General features: G+C 45.7%; 1 protein-coding gene across 1 annotated transcript; it reads left to right on the top strand.

Annotated features, from left to right (window-relative positions):
* Positions 1-552: 552 nt before the first annotated feature.
* Positions 553-17,116, top strand: IL1B2 (interleukin 1, beta 2). Its single transcript, NM_001302388.2, is given in 7 exon segments — positions 553-767; positions 10,841-10,902; positions 11,431-11,482; positions 12,638-12,833; positions 14,011-14,175; positions 15,404-15,534; positions 16,312-17,116. Coding segments are annotated over 6 exon segments (804 nt in total). The 5' UTR covers positions 553-767; positions 10,841-10,855; the 3' UTR covers positions 16,525-17,116.
* The last annotated feature ends 819 nt before the right edge of the window (positions 17,117-17,935 follow it).

The raw sequence follows: 17,935 nt of genomic DNA on the forward strand, positions 1-17,935 counted from the left end.
CTGTGAGCTTTGGTATAGGGCACAGATGCAGCTCAGATCTTGTATTGCTGTGGCTGTGGTGTAGCCTGGTGGCTGCAGCTCCTATTCGACCCCTAGCCTGAGAACTTCCTCATGCCATGGGTACAGCCTTAAAATGATAAAACAAACAAACAAATTGTGGATATTTGCAAAAACTCAAGGACAGCTACGAGGTCTGGTGTTATTGTGTTCACCCTCCTCTCTGCTCAAATGCACACACTCACACACACACACACACATACACACACACACACACACTCACACATCTCAAACTGGTACCTGGTGTGTATAGTGAATGATCGATATTACCTTAGGTGACATGCCATCACTTATGACTTCATCTTTCTAGAATGTCTACCTTTTCAGAGGAATTTGGGAAGCCCTCAAGAAACACTTCGAAATTGCCATAATGGAGAAATGGGAATGTTTTTCCAGAAACGTGCCTCTAGGGTATTTCTGGTGAGACCCAAGTCAGGAGAACACTACCCCTTTGTGATTGGGGTGGGAGTGCCCATCACCTCCCTGTTCCAGAAAAAGCTTCATAAAAGGCTCCAACTTCCCCAGACAAGTAGGTGTACACACCTCTGACTCAAGCCAGAGAAGCAAGGTGTCCCCTTTGCCTTTGTGGCAGGACCTACACTCTTCCAAGAGGATACTTCCCCTGACCAGGCCCAGAACAACTCTCCTGCTCTAAGAGTCCAGGGACCTTCTTGCTGCTGAGGACGGCATTCTGAAGGAAAGCGCTTCTGGTGAGTCTCTGCTTTTAACACAAGGATCATCTTTTCCAAGGAAATACTAGGAGGCTAGCTCAAGATGGAAGCCGCGAGGGTGGTGTGGCATGATTACTCCTGGCTTTCATGCATTTGGTCGGTCAGCATTGGTGGAGCACTGTTATGTGCCAGGCATGGAGAGCTGTAATCCCAAGGCTGCAACAGGTGCATTAATAGTAAGGGAGACAAGCAATTAAAACAATGAAGGTGATTGCCGAGGGTGTTAGGGGCACACCACAGAGAGGACAGGTACCCGCCACCCAGCTGGGAAAGGGGCTTGACATGGAGGAGACAGAGCACAAGCTGAGTCTTGAGGGACTAGAAGTTGGTCAGACCGCAGGGAGGAGAAGGGGGTCCAGGCAGAAAGAGCAGGCTGTACAAAAGCAGAGGAAGAGGATTGCATTCAAGGGACTGCAGATAGTTTGGAAGGGCTGAAGCATGGGCTAGGAGAGCAGGAGACACCATGGTGGGTCCTGCATGCCTGCCAGGCTCAGGAGCCTGAACTCATCCCCACAGGGAATGGGAAGCCAATGATGAGATTTGAGCAAAAACTTGATGTTACCCAATTTGCTTCATGGAGAGATCTCTGTGGCTGGTGTGTGAGGAATGGGTGCTTGAAGGTTCCATGGCAGCAGGTGAACCAATTAGGGCATGATAGGAGTAGCCTAAATGAGAAGGGAGGAAAGCTTGAACCACAATGATGTATGGGGAGGAAGAGAAATCCTCAGCTCCCAGGCTTTGAGGAAGTAGCCAATAAAGACCTGTTCTAAGAACTGATGGTGGGTGATGAGGGGATGGAGAGGTGAACGCTTGGCTGGGAGTGGCTGGGGTACTTTCTTGTTGAATGGCTTATCCAGTGTGAGAGGGAGGCAGAGTGGAGTCATCATCCATTAACTTTGCTAGTCATTTCAGGAACTACCTCACCTATTTTGAAAAACGGGTCTTGTGTGAGAGCTGTATTCCTTCTTTATAAGATGCTAGAAGATTTTTCTAACCTTCTCATATCAGAGAGAGAAAGAAACTCAGGGGTTGGTGAACTTGGTGGTGTCCATCTATTACCCTGAAGTTTTGCCAACATTTTTATAACACCTTCACACAATCAGAGGTGCTCACTCAGTAATTTGGGGAGAGTCACAATGAATCTGGATCCTAGACTTGAACAATGCCCCCAACCCATCCTGAGTGGCCTTGCTGAGAACTTTCTCCCCCAGCAAATAGAAAACTCAGTTCCAGCCAACAAGGAGGAAATGAGTAAAGACGTGAAATTAAGCAAGCCCTGGAAGGAAATGGCCAAATCACGTTCCATTATGTAACAACCAGCAAATAGAATAGAGCAAATAGTGATTAGGGGAGAAGAATTTTATCATAGATTTGAGGAGAGAAAAAATTTTCAGCCTCGTTAAAAAAAAAAAAAAGCATATGATTCCATGGGCAGAAACCCTAAGGTGATTGGTTTGACCTTGCGTACAACAAAGTCTTACGGAAAAAGGAAAGGGCAAAGGAAATCAGGCAAGGGAGCTGCCAGGAGGAGCAGGTGAGAAAGTGAAGCAGAATAAGGAAGGAATTCAGAAGAAGGGCACAGAGAAAACTAGGAACCCAGTTGGAAAATCCCCATGCTACCCCAAGAGAAGGAGAAAGAAGCAAAGTCACACAGCACATCCCAGCCCAGGGGGAAAAGGAGGGAAGACAGGAAACTGAGTTTTTCCTAGTCCTGGGAGGGCAATGTAGGAGACTTAGGGGCAGATCTGGGATCCTCCAGGCCAGCATCATTTAGAATATAACCAGGTCACTAAGAAAGGAGTCTACAGATGGGCACCTTGGACAGCACAAGAGGGGAAAAGAAATGTTCCTAACCGGGGGTTCCCATTGTGGCTCAGCTGTTACAAACCGGACTAGTGTCCATGAGGACTCAGGTTCCATCCCTGACCCCACTCAGTGGGTTAAGGATCTGGTGTTGTCACAAGCTGCACTGTAGGTCACAGACACATCTCGGATCTGGCATTCCTGTGGCTGTGGCATAGGCCAGCAGCTGCAGCTCTGAATGGACCATGTGCCATGGTGTGGCCCTAAAAAAACAAAGGAACAAACAAAAACATTCATAACAATAAAATCATTTTTAAAAAAAGGAAAAAATAGGATCTGGTTTGGGTTTACCAAACCCAAATATTGAGTCATGGCCCCAAGATTGTTTTTTCTTTTTACAGCTGCACCTACAGCATATGGAAGTTCCCAGGCTAGGGGTTGAATCAGAGTCTCAGCAGCAAGCCATAGACACAGCCATGGCAACGCCAGATCTGAGTCACATCTGTGACCTAGGCTGTAGCTTGTGGCAATGCCTGATCCTTAACCCACTGATTGAGGCCAGGGATTGAACCCACATCCACAAGAAGACTGCATTGGGTCCTTAGCCCACTGAGCCACAATGGGAACTCCTGGTTCCAACATTTACTAGTGGTGTGGCCTTAGATAAGTGATTTCTGTTGTTGGCCTCAGTGTCCCCAAAGGCAAAAGAGCTCAAAACTATTTACCTTAAGCTTTATTGTGAAGATAGGAGTTCCCACTGGTCCAGCAGTAGGGATTCAACAGTTGTCACAGCAGTGGCTTGGGTTCATTCCCTGGCCTGGGAACTTCCACATGCTGTGGGTGTGGCCCACCAAAAAAGGTTTTTAAAGACTAAAAGAGGTAATAAGAACAAAGTGCCTGGCACTTAGGAGGTGCTCAATAAAAGACAGTTTTGTTAACTTTTTTTCACATTGACAGATTTTATTAAGTCATAGATGACATTCAATACCATATAGGTTACAGGTGTATGTACCATATCCTAAATCACAATATTTAAAGGTTCTCCTCCATTTAGAGTGATTATAAAAGTTGCCTCTATTCCCTGTGTTGTATGAGATATCATTATAGCTTATTTTACAGATAATAGTTTGTACCTCCTAATTCCCTACCTCTCTATTTCCCCTCTGTCCCCCACTGGTAACCACCAGTTTGTTCACTGTAATTGTGAGTCTGCTTCTTTTTTTGTTATACTCACTAGTTTGTTGTATTTTTTAGATTCCACATATAAGTGACATTGTACAGTGAATGCCTTTTCTGTCTAACATTTCTTCATCCTCCAAATTTATACCTGTCATTGCAAATGGAAAAATTTCATTCTTTTCTACACCTGAATAGAATTTCATGATACACACACACACACACACACACATATATAAATATAAATATACATATACATCACAATTTTTTGGCCACCCCATGGCATATGAAGTTCCCAAACCAGGGATAAGATCTGAGCCACAGCAGCAAGGGCAGGTCCCTTTAACCCACTATGCAAGGCAGGGGATAGAACCCACATCCTGCCACTCCAGAGTCACCTCCTATCCTGGTGCACCACAGCGGGAACTCCTTATCACATATCTTTATCCATTCATTTCTTGATGGACACTTAGGTTGCTTCCCTATCTTGGCAACTGCAAATCATGCTGCTATAACACTGGGGTACATGTATCTTTTCAAATTACCATTTTCATTCTTTTCAGATATATACTCAGGAATAGAACTGCTGGGTCATATGGTAGTTCTATTTTCAGTTTTTTGAGAAACTTCCATACCGTTTTCCTAACCAGCTTCACCAATTTACATTCCCACCAAGAGCCCACCAGGATTCCCTTTTCTCCACATCCCTACCCACATTTCTTATTTGCAAACTTCTTGACGATAGTCACTCGGGCAGGTGTGAGGTGATGGCTTGTGGTTTTGATTTTCATTTCTCTGATGATGCTGAGCAGTGTTGAGCATCTTGTTTTGTGCCTGGTGGTCATTTACATTCCCTCTTTGGAAAAACATCTCCTCAGACACTCTGCTCACTTTTTAATCAGGCTGGGTTTTTTGATGCTGTACAAGCAAGGACAGCATTTCTTTCTTTCTTTAGTTTTTTTTTTTTTTTTTTTTTTTGTCTTTTTGCCATTTCTTGGATTGCTCCCACAGCATATGGAGGTTCCCAGGCTAGGGGTCCAATTGGAGCTGTAGCCGCCAGCCTACACCAGAGCCACAGCAACTCAGGATCTGAGCCAAGTCTGCAACCTACACCACAGCTCACAGCAATGCCGGATCCTTAACCCACTGAGCAAGATCAGGGATTGAAACCACAACCTCATCGTTCCTAGTCGGATTCGTTAACCACTGCATGACAACGGGAACCCCAAGGACAACTTTTGTAAAGTATCATTTCTAGATTTGTCTCCAATAGAAATGGTGTAATACAGTGGTTTGTGACATGGGTGGGGAGGGGGCAAGGTCACATGCCACAATCTGCCAGACATGTCTCCTTAAGCTCATCCACTTACACATTACCCATGGCTGCTTTCTCACAGCAATGGCAGAGTTGAGTGGTTGCAGCAAAGCCTCAAATATTTGCTCTCTAGCTCTTTATCCATAATGTTTCCAGAATCCTGGTATAAGTTGTATCAGAAGTCTGTTTTTGTGGCTTACTCTCCTATATCCAGTACATGAGAGAATAGATGCAGGAGTACCCATTATGATTCAGCAGTAATGAACCCACTAGCATCCATGAGGATGAAGGTTCAATCCTTGGTCTCACTCAGTGGGTTAAGGATCTGGTGTTGCCATGAGCTAGAGTGTAGGTCACACACTTGGCTCAGATCTAGCATTGCTGTGGCTGTAGTATAGTCCAGAGCTGCAGCTCTGATTCATCTCCGAGCCTGAGAACTTCCATAGGCTGCAGGTGAGGCCCAAAAGTGTCAAAAAGAAAAAAAGAAAAAAAAAGAAAGAAAGGGAGAAAAGGAAGAAATGGAAAGAAAAGATATAGAGCACAAAGGCCTCAGTACCCACCTCAAACACCCTGGGCTTTCCTGTTGGATCCAAAGGAAGGCGAGTTTTCATTGGGTTCTCAGAGATGAAATAACAACCCAGCCAACAGGGAGAGACCACTGGAGACCATATACCTCACTGGACCAAGACATCTGCTTTGATATGTAAGCCTCCGTGTTCTCCACCTGGGGGGAGAACAAAGCATTCCCGGAGTCTTCCTGTCCCCTCTCTGACTTTGGGTCCAAGAGGTCAGGCTGCAGAGGCCCAACTCAGATGCTGTTGTGAGAGGAAGCACAGAGGTCTCAAAACTGAAAATCAGACTGCCCAATCCCCAATAAGCCCTGAAGCAGAAGGAAAAGGAGTGGGGTATCCATGGAGACAGGATTCACATTTTCAGTTACCAGAGAGACCCCCAGAAATAACGGAAGGAAAATGACAGACTCATGACCCATGCGAGGAAGTCATTGCCAAGGATGAGATGGGTCTTGGGGAACATGGTAGGGATGGTCATGGCTTCGTTCTTTCTGTGCTGAGCAAGAGGGTGAACAAGGAAGGAATGATCCATGGCAGAGAGCAGACACTACTGCATGCATCGAGATGCTATGAGAACTAACCCGTGATTCTTTTGTCTTCTTGTTCAAAATCATTGAAGACCATTTGGGTGAGGCCAACCTCGATCAGAGAGGCTAGAAGCCCAAGATCAGGCATAAGATGGCACCAAGACCCTTGCTGCTCTGAATCACTGCCAGGCTCCTGTCTCAGAGGAATAAGCTACTAGGGTGGAGGGCAGCTTTCAGATGAGAAGGGCTTGTGTGATTCAGTAGCCGAAGGGTCCCCAAAAGCTGGAGCTCCCTATGACATTCTGGCATTGCCAACCCCCTACTTCTGCTGGGTCCATTTCCCTGGCTTTGCATGTCCAACTGTATCATCATCACTCTTCAGGCCCTCCCTTGGTGTGACAACATCCACAGTGAGAAGGTTTCTGCTTTGGGGGAACCAGAAGGATGTGCTGTAGCCTGAGTGGTGTCCTTGGAAAAACAGGGTTTGATACACACTTTGTGCAGACTGCCTGCTTGACACAATAAGAAGTTTCACTTCCTGAGATGGACAGGCTGCTGCCCGGTTTTGGCTCCAGGCTCCAGTGTTGGGATGAGACACATGGCAGACCTGCAGAGACTGCTATGTCAAAGGCCATTGCCCCACAGTTCCAACATTTCCCTTGAGCAGAGAGAATGAAGGTTCATGCCCCCTGGAAACTAGAAGATGAAGGAGGACATTCCTTCCTGCCCTGTATCTCACGTCCCAGAAACAGGATGCTTGAATGCCTTGCTTACCTCCCTTCCAGCCACTGGTGTTCATCCTCCTTCACTCAGCTTCTAATCACATCGGTGACTCCATCAGGAGCACCCACAGAGCTAAAACACCACCAGATCATGTAGATCACCAGCATAAGTATCTGAAGAAGGTGGTTTTCCTTCAGTGAAGCTTGTGGACCAGGAGTTAATCTCCAGAGTGGATGCTCTGAAGGCAAATAAGAATCAACCATCAGGCTCTCTACGCAGGGCCTCTGGGGAGTCTGCAGAACCAGACACCCAATTTTATGAGGGCTTAGACTTGGAGACTGACTAGGGCTCACCAAACCCACAGGAAATGGATGCACCCAACAGGATGCAGCTTTCAGATTCCCTGTGGAACATACACCTTGCCAAAGATGAGATTCTTGGGTCTGCATTCCTGAGGTCAAGGTACCGGGAGCCAAATCAGAAGGCTGGGGAAGGAACCCACTGTGCGATCCTTGCCCACAGTAGAGTCAATTTCCCTCCTGTCTGTGAAAGTCAGGAACTCTGTCCCATGAATAATACGGAGCAAGCCCAGGGCTTGGCACAGAGTAGGCACAGGCATGCTTATTTGAGTGAAAACACTGTCGAATTCCTGCTCACTCATTCAGGTAGACAAACTTTACTGCCTGAATGTGCATGTCACACCTTGTGCTATACTCAGCTCTGTAAGAGTTCACAGCATCCTGAGGGAACCACGTAAGTGAACAAGGTTTCAACTCAGTGCTTTGGGTACTGTAGTAGGTGTGACAGAGTGGGAAGAGAACACACCCTCCTGGACTCCATGCACCTTTTATTTATTTATTTATCTTTTTATCTATTTATTTATTGTCTATTTAGGGCCAAAACCACAGCATATGGAAGTTCCCAGGCTAGGATTCAAATCAGAGTCATAGCACCAGCCTATGCCATAGCCACAGCAATGCCAGATTATGGCTGCATCTGCAAACTACACCACAGCTTGTGGCAACACCAACTCCTTAACCCACTGAGGAATCTACCCTGCATCCTCATGGATACTAGTCAGGTTCTTAGCCATGACAGGAACTCCTCCATGCACCTTTTCTAGCCTGGTCATTCATTCACTCTTGCAGGGCTACCTTGGGACAGTACCCAGAGCACTCGCTCTTCTTGTGTCTGAGTGAAAAAAGTCTGTTGCCTTCCAGCACACTAACAACAAAATACCTCTACATGAAACAAAGAAAGCCATCCATTTACAGTGGCATCAAAACCAATAAAAATACTGAGGAATAAGTTTCACTAAGAAGGTTAAATGTCTGTCCACTGAAAATTATAAAGCACGGATGAAAGAAATTGAAGACACAAATAAATAGAAAGATATCCCATGTTTGGGACTGAAGTGATTAGTATTGTTGAAATGTCCATGCTACCTAAAGCCATCTATAGATTCAAGGCAGATCCTCTCAAAATTCCCATGGCATATTTCTTAGAAATAGGAGAGATAATGCTAAAACTTGTTTGGAACAACCAAAAAATAGCCAAAACAACCTTGAGAAGAAAGGACAAAGCTGGAGGCATCGCACTTCATGATTTCAGACTATATTACAAATATAGACACATACCTATGTAACTTAGTCATTAAAAAGAAGAAAACCCTGCATTTGTGACATCAATGAACCTTGAAGGCATTCTGCTTAGTGACATATGTCAGCAAAACACAAATGTTATATCATCTCTTTTCGATGTGGACACTTAAAAGGAAAAAAAATCACAACTCGTAAGAACAAAGGAAAGAATAGCAGTTACTCAGGGGTGGGAGAAATGGGGAGATGTTGGAGATGTTGGTCAAAGGGGACCTAGTTTCAGTTATAAGGCAGTTACAAGTGCTGGGAATCTAATGTACAGCACGGGAACTGTTAGTAACTATTCTGTATGATAGAGTTGAAAGTTGCTAAGAGATAAGATCCTAAATGTTCTCACCACCAATACACACACACACATATATAAATATATGTGCATGGACATGTATATTATATATATATATATATATACACACACACATATATATATATATACATATATATATATATAATCATGTGAGCTGATGGGTGTATTAACGAGCATCCTCATTGTGGTAATCTTTCTTCAATATACACGTCATCCTGTTGTATGCAGTCTCACACAATGGTATATGTGAGTTCTATCACAATAAAGGTAGAGGGGAAAAAAACAATGTCTAATATCTCTCAGAGTTACCATGGGATATAGTCCCAGCTGGATATTCTTATTGTAAAAGTTCCACTTTTCAGAGTTCAGAGGAAACATTCTTTTAGGCAAAAAGCACCTCTGCATTTTCAAAAGGGAATGTGATCATGAAGCTTGACTTATTCATAATCTTTTCAAATATGTCTTCAACCCAGGCTCCTTTCACCATTTATCAAAGATTGATATAGATTCCATATGGAATCAACTAGGGTACCAGCACCTTGTCTGATGGGTTGGATGAACTCACCCCATCAGGAGCCTGCACCCCCACACAACTATGTTTTCTCTGCTTCGCCCTGGAAAGATCAAAGTTTCCCTACCAAAGGCTCCAGTATTTGGCCCAGGGCCCCCGAGGTTGAGAACAGCACAATGGGTTCAGAATCTACATGGTTACTGTCACTTCCTTAGGCCCATTTATCCATCTCCTGGTGGAAAGTTTCCTAAACTTAAGTCCAAGGAGGGAGGGAGGGAGAATTTGTGTGTGTGTGTGTGTATGTGTTTTTGTTCAATTTTGTCCCAGAGATCTAAATTCAAACATTCTTCTAATCTAGGAAACCCCAGTATTTCTGTTTGACATCAGGAGCACAACAGTTGTCAGAAGAAAAAACATATATTTGCATATGATGACACATTTGCAAAAAAAAAAAAAAAAAGTGTCATCGTTTGTTACCACTTCCAAGGATTGGAGAGTGATTTCAGGTTACCCGCTCCCAGAAGTTCCCATCAATCCTCTTTTTAAAATTTTTTTAATTTGGTTGTGAAATCAGTTAACCAAAGGGAAATTTCTCAGCTCCTCACTTCTTTGTTTAAAGGCTATAAAGAGTGAGGGAGAAATTGGCAGACAGTATACCTCTTGGAGGCACAAAAGCCATTCAGGGACCCTACCCTCTCTAGCCAGTCTACATTGCTCATGTGTCACTTTAACTCCTCCTTATGGCTAGTCCTAAGAGAGCTTCTCCCTCCCTCCCTCTCTCTCTCTCTCTCTCTCTCTCTCTCTCTCTCTCTCTCTTTCTCTCTCTTTCTATCTCTCTCTTCCCCCTGATTCTTTCTCTCTCCCTCTCTCTCCCTTCATGCCTCTCTGTCTGAGTGCTGGGCTATTTGCAAAAATGCTAGGTTTACTATAATGCTATAGCTTGTAAAATATGGAGGGTGGGGAGTTCCTGCTGTGGGTCAGGGGAAATGAATCTGACTAGCATCCATGAGGATGCAGGTTCTATCCATGGCCTCATCCAGTTGCCTATAATCTGGCGTTGCCATGAGCTGTGATGTAGGTAGCTCAGATCTGGTGATGCTGTAGTGGTGATATAGACCAGCAGCTGCACCTCCAATTTGACCCCTAGCCTAGGAACCTCTAAATGCAACAGGTGTGGGCCTAAAAAGACAATATATATATATAAATTAACACTGCTTATTTAGAATTTCAATATCCAACTTCTGCCCCAGGTCTAACAAATGCACTTCTGGTGTGGGCTTACATTAGCAAATACTTTTCTCTGGACCCAAAGGAGGGCTCTTTCATCCATTCACTCATTCATTCAAAGACTCGTTCTTTGCTGGCCTGCAGTGTACTAGATGCCAAAGGAAAATCACCCGTGAAAGCAGCCGTGGTGGGGACTGGCACAGCAAATGGTCACTCATTTTCTCCTCTTTACACAGGTTTCTGAAGCAGCCATGGCCACGGTACCTGAACCTGCCAAGGAAGTGATGGCTAACAATGGGTCAGTGGGGAAACTGGTACCAGTAATGCAAGCAAGGTTCTATTCTCAAGAGTGTAGTGTTAGCTGTGCTTAGAGACCAGATTTGCCCCTCATCCTGCCTCTTTTAGCGGCAAGCGGGGTTCCAGGTTAACCTGGTTTAAAGACCCATTTCCCACTGTAAGTCTGGACTTGATGTCATTGCAGGGGGCCACCTACAATTGGCAAACAGGAAGAAGGGATTCCATGTGGATGACACAAGGGATCTTGTGGCATGTCCAGCTTCAGTGGGAAGGAAGGCTTCAGTGAGAAGGAAAGCTCCAGTTTTAACTGGGCTGGAAGGGGTCTCGAGATCCAATAGAGAGCAGCTGGGGTACCTGCCCCGCCTCCTAGGCTGCTCCAGGAATATGCCCATGGAAACTGCTAGCTCCAGGCAGCCCTAAGGAACAAGCTGTTTGCAGTTTCCTATTAACAGTGAAGATCGCTTGCAGGGAAGGAAAATTCATCCTGTCCAGGGGACATAACTGAGCAAGCTCTCTGCTTTTATTACAGTGACAACAATAATGACCTGTTATTTGAGGCTGATGGCCCCAAAGAGATGAAGGTAAGGCCATGCGCTTAGCTCCCAACACATGCAGGGGCTCGGGCAGGGGAAAGTCTCAAGGAAAGGGCTCTGGGCCCCCTTATTCCTATGGAATTCTGTGATGAACTGACTCGCCTTCTCCAGCGAGACTGATGCAGGCCACTCCTCAGTTCCGGCGGCACCACAGCGGTTCACTGAGCTTTGGTGATGGTGGCCATGCTTGAGGAGGGTGAGAAGAAATGATGGTAGAGAGAGTGTTTGCTGTCTCATGTTGGCAAGGCAGCCAAGGCTTAAATGCACAGTGCTTCTCCTTTTAGAAAAAGGGTTCAGCCCTAAAACTGATGAAACTCTGTCAATCACTAGAGTCAAACTCTGAGACCCATTTTCTCCAGCCCTGGGTGGGGGTGTGGTGTATCTGTCTGGCCCACCCTCCCACTGCCCCTGCCAGGGGCTGGAGCCTCTGTGCGGGGCAGGAACTTCTTGCTTTCCTCTGAGCTGTTAGAAGTCTCTTTAACTGTCTTCAAGACATTAAACCATTCTTGTGCCCAGGGGCAACTTCAAGCCTTAATACACTTACACAGTTTCTCTGAACAAAGGGAAAGTGGGAACCTGTTTCACAAATATCAACCACAATTTTGGGGGGTTTGGGAGGATTTTGGCCCCAGGGGGGACATGTAGAAGTTCCCAGCAGGGGAACCACGCACCTTTTACAGTGTTTGCGAGATGCTTATGCAACAGCTTTTAAAAGACGAAAACTTGTAGAGAGTAATTGAAAACTCATTGATTGAGCATAGAAGTATTGATAATATGATCATCACAGCCATGAAAAATTTAATACATAGTCTTGTGCTTTGGGTTTCCAAACAGGTAAAAATGTAAGAAGGCATACGTTTATGGTTAGGTGGAGCATGTGTCAGAAAACACAAATAAGGTTAAAATGGGATGTATTCTTGAAGAATACCATGGAGGGTGTCAGAGAGCCCACATTCAGGTTTGGGGGTCTGCCTCTCACTTGCCACATGCCTATGGGTAAACCGCTGAACCTCTCTGGGCTACAGAGAGATGAAAGATTCTCTGGAGAAGCTCTGTTATCCCCTCCTGCATCCCGTCTCATGTCAAAATGGGAGTTCTCAGGCCCAGCCACCTACCACACTGACATTCTTGATCTATCCACAGTGCCGCACCCAAAACCTTGACCTCAGCCCTCTGGGAGATGGGAGCATCCAGCTGCAAATCTCCCACCAGCTCTGCAACGAGAGCTCCAGGCCGATGGTGTCTGTGATTGTGGCAAAGGAGAAGCCGATGAATCCCTCCTCCCAGGTCGTCTGCGATGATGACCCAAAGAGCATCTTTTCATCCGTCTTTGAAGAAGGTACCTAGGGAAAGCTGAGGGCAGATAGGATATCTCTGGTCCTTTCCTTCTCAGAGGCCATAACTCAATGGTCAACTAAACTCTCCTGAAGCTGAAACCCTTTAAAAGTAGAAGGCCCAGGAGTTCCCTGGTGGCTCAGTGGAATCCAGTGTTGTCACTGCTGTGGCTTGGGTTTGCTCGCTGGCCCAGGAACTTCCAAGTGCCAGAGGCACAGCCAAAAAAATAATTTTTTTTTTTTTAAATAGAATGCCCAGCAGTGAGAGGAAAACAGAGAGGTCTGGAAACCCAACTAACCACTTTTGTAGTTGAAACAACTCTTTTTTTATTTTTTGTCTTACATCAGAATGTTTTGTTCCCTTAAAAGGAATTCTTCTTTAGTGAAATAATGATGTACCTGGCTAGTGCTATTAATCTGAGGAATGGAAGCTTTTCTGGAATTTATAGGCATGCATAAAAAGTACCCAAAATACTATATATCTCCATACATTACTACATATAATCCAATTTGGTGATGGTTTTAGTTTTCTTTTGCGTTATTGATATTATTCTTAAAACAGGACCTGGAGGAAATCACGTTGTGGCTCAGCAGTTGCCAACCTGACTAGTATCCATGAGGATGTGCATTCAATCCCTGGCCTTGCTCAAGGGTTAAGCATCCAACATTGCCATGAGCTGTAGCGTAGGTCACAGACAAGGCTCAGATTCTGCATTGCTGTGGCTGTGGTGTAGGCCAGCAGCTACAGCTCTGAGTTGACACTAAGCCTGGGGAATTTCATATGCCATGGATGTGGCCCTAAAAAGCCAGGAATAAAAAGCAGGACCATGATAACTACTCACAACTGCAAAGTTCCCAGTCATTCTCAGGGTGCTTTCGGTTACATTTTATCCCTGTGAGTCTCAGAAGGTCCCTGCTGGGCCAGTGTGTGCCATTGCCTTTTTGCAGAAGGAGTTCTGTGGCTCTTCCACAGCAAGCAATAAAGCTGAAGCTTGAACCCGTATCTTAAGGCACCGGGTGCAGTGTTCTTATCCACCCCAGCTTCCTCCCCACCAATATTAGAATCAGACTGTGGCTGACCTCCCTCAGATGTCTTCCAAGGCACCAGATCCTGCCGCGTCACATCATGAGGTTTGCTCTTCTAATCTTCTGCCTAAAAGACACCTCTGTTCCACATTTCAGAGCCCATCATCCTTGAAAAGCATGCCAATGGATTTCTCTGTGATGCCACCCCCGTGCAGTCCGTGGACTGCAAACTCCAGGACAAAGATGAAAAAGCCCTGGTGCTGGCTGGCCCACATGAGCTGAAGGCTCTCCACCTCCTCAAAGGGGACTTGAAGAGAGAAGGTACCTGGGGACACCGTGATTCTTTTCTTGGCCTCCTGGAAACATGCCAATTATCTCTATCTTCAACAAAGTAGACCATTTAGGCAAATGATTGACATGAATGCAATATCATGGAATACAGAGTGTGTACATGCTTTATGTAGGTCCTAGCAAGGATGCCAGGATGAGGCCCTTAGCAGGTTCATTTTCAGCAAGAGAGGTGACAAGCACATCCAGGACCACAGACCAGCCAAGTCACTTAAAGACAGTGCGATGTCAGTGCTTCTGTTGGAAAGGGGTCATTTGATGGACAGGACCTAACTACCTGTGGGTGCCTTCTTCCTGTTGTGGAGGTCAAAACTAGAATGGCAAAGAGATAATTTGTCCCTCCTCATTCCCAACTTTGCCCACTTGCCCCTAACATCCTTCCCACCCAATACCAGATGGTTCCTGAGAAGCCGATCTTACTGACGAGCAGGAACTTGTATCTCTGTCACTGTCACTGGCCATTGTTTCAAGTCTGGGGAGCCCATTGGTGGTGGGACTCTGCCTGGCACCCTGCCACTGTGGCTGAGCCCTGTATGCAGGGGTGTGACCGGGGGGCAGATCAAAGGAGCAGTGTGGTCTCATCCAAGCTGCTGACCTTGGAGAGAGGCATCACAGGGGGAAAGCTTCTCAGCCTGGCCAAGACAATTCTGTTTCTCCAGAATTGCATCAGAAGCACAACCTTGGGGCCTCCAAGGGAGACAGCTGTGACTAAGGAAGATTAAAATGAGCATCTCTCTTTGGACCACTTCACCTAGTCAAGCAGCCCTCCTCCTTCAAGTTCATCCCACTGGCTGCTCCATGTTCCTGAAACAGATCTGTGCCTGATGTCCTTTAGGAATCTGGTTTTACTTCTTTTCTTGCTGTTCACATTGGTCAGACTGTTATGGTGTTGTGGATAGGCACATCATCAGGCAGGGGCAAAGATGGCTTGCTTTCTTCTAAAAATCAGAGCTTCTAATTGTTTATTGCCACTGTGGTGAGGCTCTGAAAAGCCCCCAGACCCTTCTTTGGGGAAAAACCTGATTCAACCAACTGAACCTGTTATTGTCTGGGAGAAGCCAGCTCTCCTGTCTATGAGGCCATAGGAATTTTGGATGCTAAAGAGGATCCTAAATGGCACCAGTCCTAGGCTAAGGGTCCAGTGCTTGGTCCAACTCTGCAGTGCTATGTCCCTGACCACAGGCCCCTCTCCTTCCCTCAGTGGTGTTCTGCATGAGCTTTGTGCAAGGAGATGACAGCGATGACAAGATACCTGTGACCTTAGGGATCAAGGGAAAGAATCTATACCTGTCTTGTGTGATGAAAGATGACACACCCACCCTGCAGCTGGAGGTGAGTGAGTACCAAGGGCTGAAGGCCCTTCTTGGGCTTCACTGAAGCACCCCCAGCCATTATTTCCAAGACAGTGACCTCTTCCCCCTACCCACCCCCAGAAAGTCTGGGAGCAGAACCAGTTGGTAATTTTCCATATGTGTAAATAAGTTGAATATAATAAGTTCAGGTAAGGGTTAATGCAGGTAACTTTCACTCCCATTGTGGCAAGTTAAATCATTCTGCTGATGTGCTTACATCCTGCTGTTGTTAGCCCCCCATCGATCATACAATGTTGGGATTGGAAGGGGAGTCTCTTGTTAGGGTTGCTCCATTTGGTAGATGACACTTTGGGAACTTAATTGATTCAAAGCACCTGTCACCTGTCATCATCTCCATGCCATTCCCAACATCATACTTGCCCCCACCAGCATTCCCAGCAAAAGCTTCCTCTCCAAGTTGAAGTCATTCTAGCCAGGGCCATGAGGAAATACACAGCACAAGTCCCTGGAACCTAGGTATTTCCAGAAGCTTTCATCTAATTTTCACTTTTAATAACCTTCCCATCTGTGTCATGCTCCCTACCATTTGGCACTGTTTCAGAAAAGGATGAGGGCTCTTTTGGTCACCATACCGAAGGCTGGGGTCACAAAGATATGTCAGGAGCCTGGCACTTGCCCCTGTGACCTGTTTATATGTTTCATCTCCAGCTGACCTGGAGAACATCTTTTCCCAGATCAGAGTAGGGTATCTTTGACCTGTCCCTTGCAACAAACGTGTATTTCTGCTTTGCTGCAGGATGTAGACCCCAAAAGTTACCCAAAGAGGGACATGGAGAAGCGATTCGTCTTCTACAAGACAGAAATCAAGAACAGAGTTGAATTCGAGTCTGCCCTGTACCCCAACTGGTACATCAGCACCTCTCAAGCAGAACAAAAGCCCGTCTTCCTGGGAAACTCCAAAGGCCGCCAAGATATAACTGACTTCACCATGGAAGTCCTCTCTCCCTAAGGAAAGCCATACCCAGAGGGTCCACATGGGCTGAAGAACCCCGGAGGCTGGCAGAAGGGGACTGGAAAAGTTGGTACATGGTTGCTGCCTGAATTTCACTATTGTCTAATCGATGCCCAGCTGTCTTCCCTAGATTAGTGCTAAGGAGATCCCCCTGCCCCCCAGTGAGGAGGAACAGCCCCCTCCTCTCCAAGTCCATGCACAGACTCCATCCTCTAAGCCAGCCTTCTCTCACCCCTTCTCCTCATTCAAAGCTAGCCTGGTGGAAACCATGGCACACTAGGGTCACTGGCAGTCCTCTGTCCTTGGCACCCAGCTTCTGATGATCGATCACTGAACTATTTATCTATTTAATTGTGGGTTGGTCTATTTAACTTAATTCAAGGAGGCCAAGAAGCAGCAGTGTCTGTGAAAGATCTTAGTCTTCCATAGCTATGGAATCAATTTCTTTGGGGTGAGTGTGCCACTTTATAATCTCTCACCAACCCTGAAAACATAATAAGCTCAAATTATTTAAAGAAGAATGCTTATGAATGAAGAAGGACGATCAGATTGTTCAATGATTCTGAAATAAATGTCACTGAAAAACATCCTTTTCCATGTGGTCATTGGCTTGCCTTGGCTCTGACATAGAAGGGTAAAGATAAACGGTACCATGAATGTTCTCTGTGTGGAACGAGAAACCTTCTCCTTATCACTGAAGGCGGAGTACTTAGGGACATCACTGGCCAGCGAAGAGCAGCCTTTATACCCCTCCTTTTCCATTTCTATTTTTCAACAAAAGGGTAGTTGGTGCACAAGGGTCATCTGAAAAATAGAATTAGCTAAAATATTCCAGGGAATAGTGGTTGATGGTAACAGCTGCCAAGTGTTTCTCTATTCATTGACTCAGCAAATATATATTAAGCAAATGCTATGCACTGGGGGTTGGAAATTGAGAAACAAGAAAGGTAGGGCATTCCTAGTTAAATAGGAGAGGCAGATGGATACAATGAACATAAGGCAGCATAAGAAGCAGAGGTGAGGAATTCCTGTTGTGCTTCAGTGGGTTAAGCACTTGACTGGAATCCATGAGGATGCAGGTTTGATCCCTGGCTTCGCTCAGTGGCTTAAGGATCTTACATTGCCATGAGCTGTGGTGTATGTAGGACATAGACATGGCTGGGATCCCACATTGCTGTGGCTGTGGTGTAGGTTGGTGGCTCTAGCTCCAATTCTCCCCCTAGCCTGGGAAACTCCATATGCCATGGCTGAAGCCCTAAAAAGACAAAAGACAAAACAAAACAAAAACCAAAAAACGCCACACGTTCTTAGAAGAAGAAGTGATTGGCTAAGGAGGAGTTCTGCAATCACACATAAATCAAGGAGGATAAATCTGTGGTTATGTAGGGGTTTTTTTTTTTTTCACTGT

Source organism: Sus scrofa, chromosome 3 (genome assembly GCF_054392235.1).
Source record: "Sus scrofa isolate SSC_HxYL_T2T_F1_AM1 chromosome 3, Sscrofa_HxYL_maternal_Yorkshire_Landrace_v2.0, whole genome shotgun sequence".
In the NCBI taxonomy this organism is placed as follows: domain Eukaryota; kingdom Metazoa; phylum Chordata; class Mammalia; order Artiodactyla; family Suidae; genus Sus; species Sus scrofa.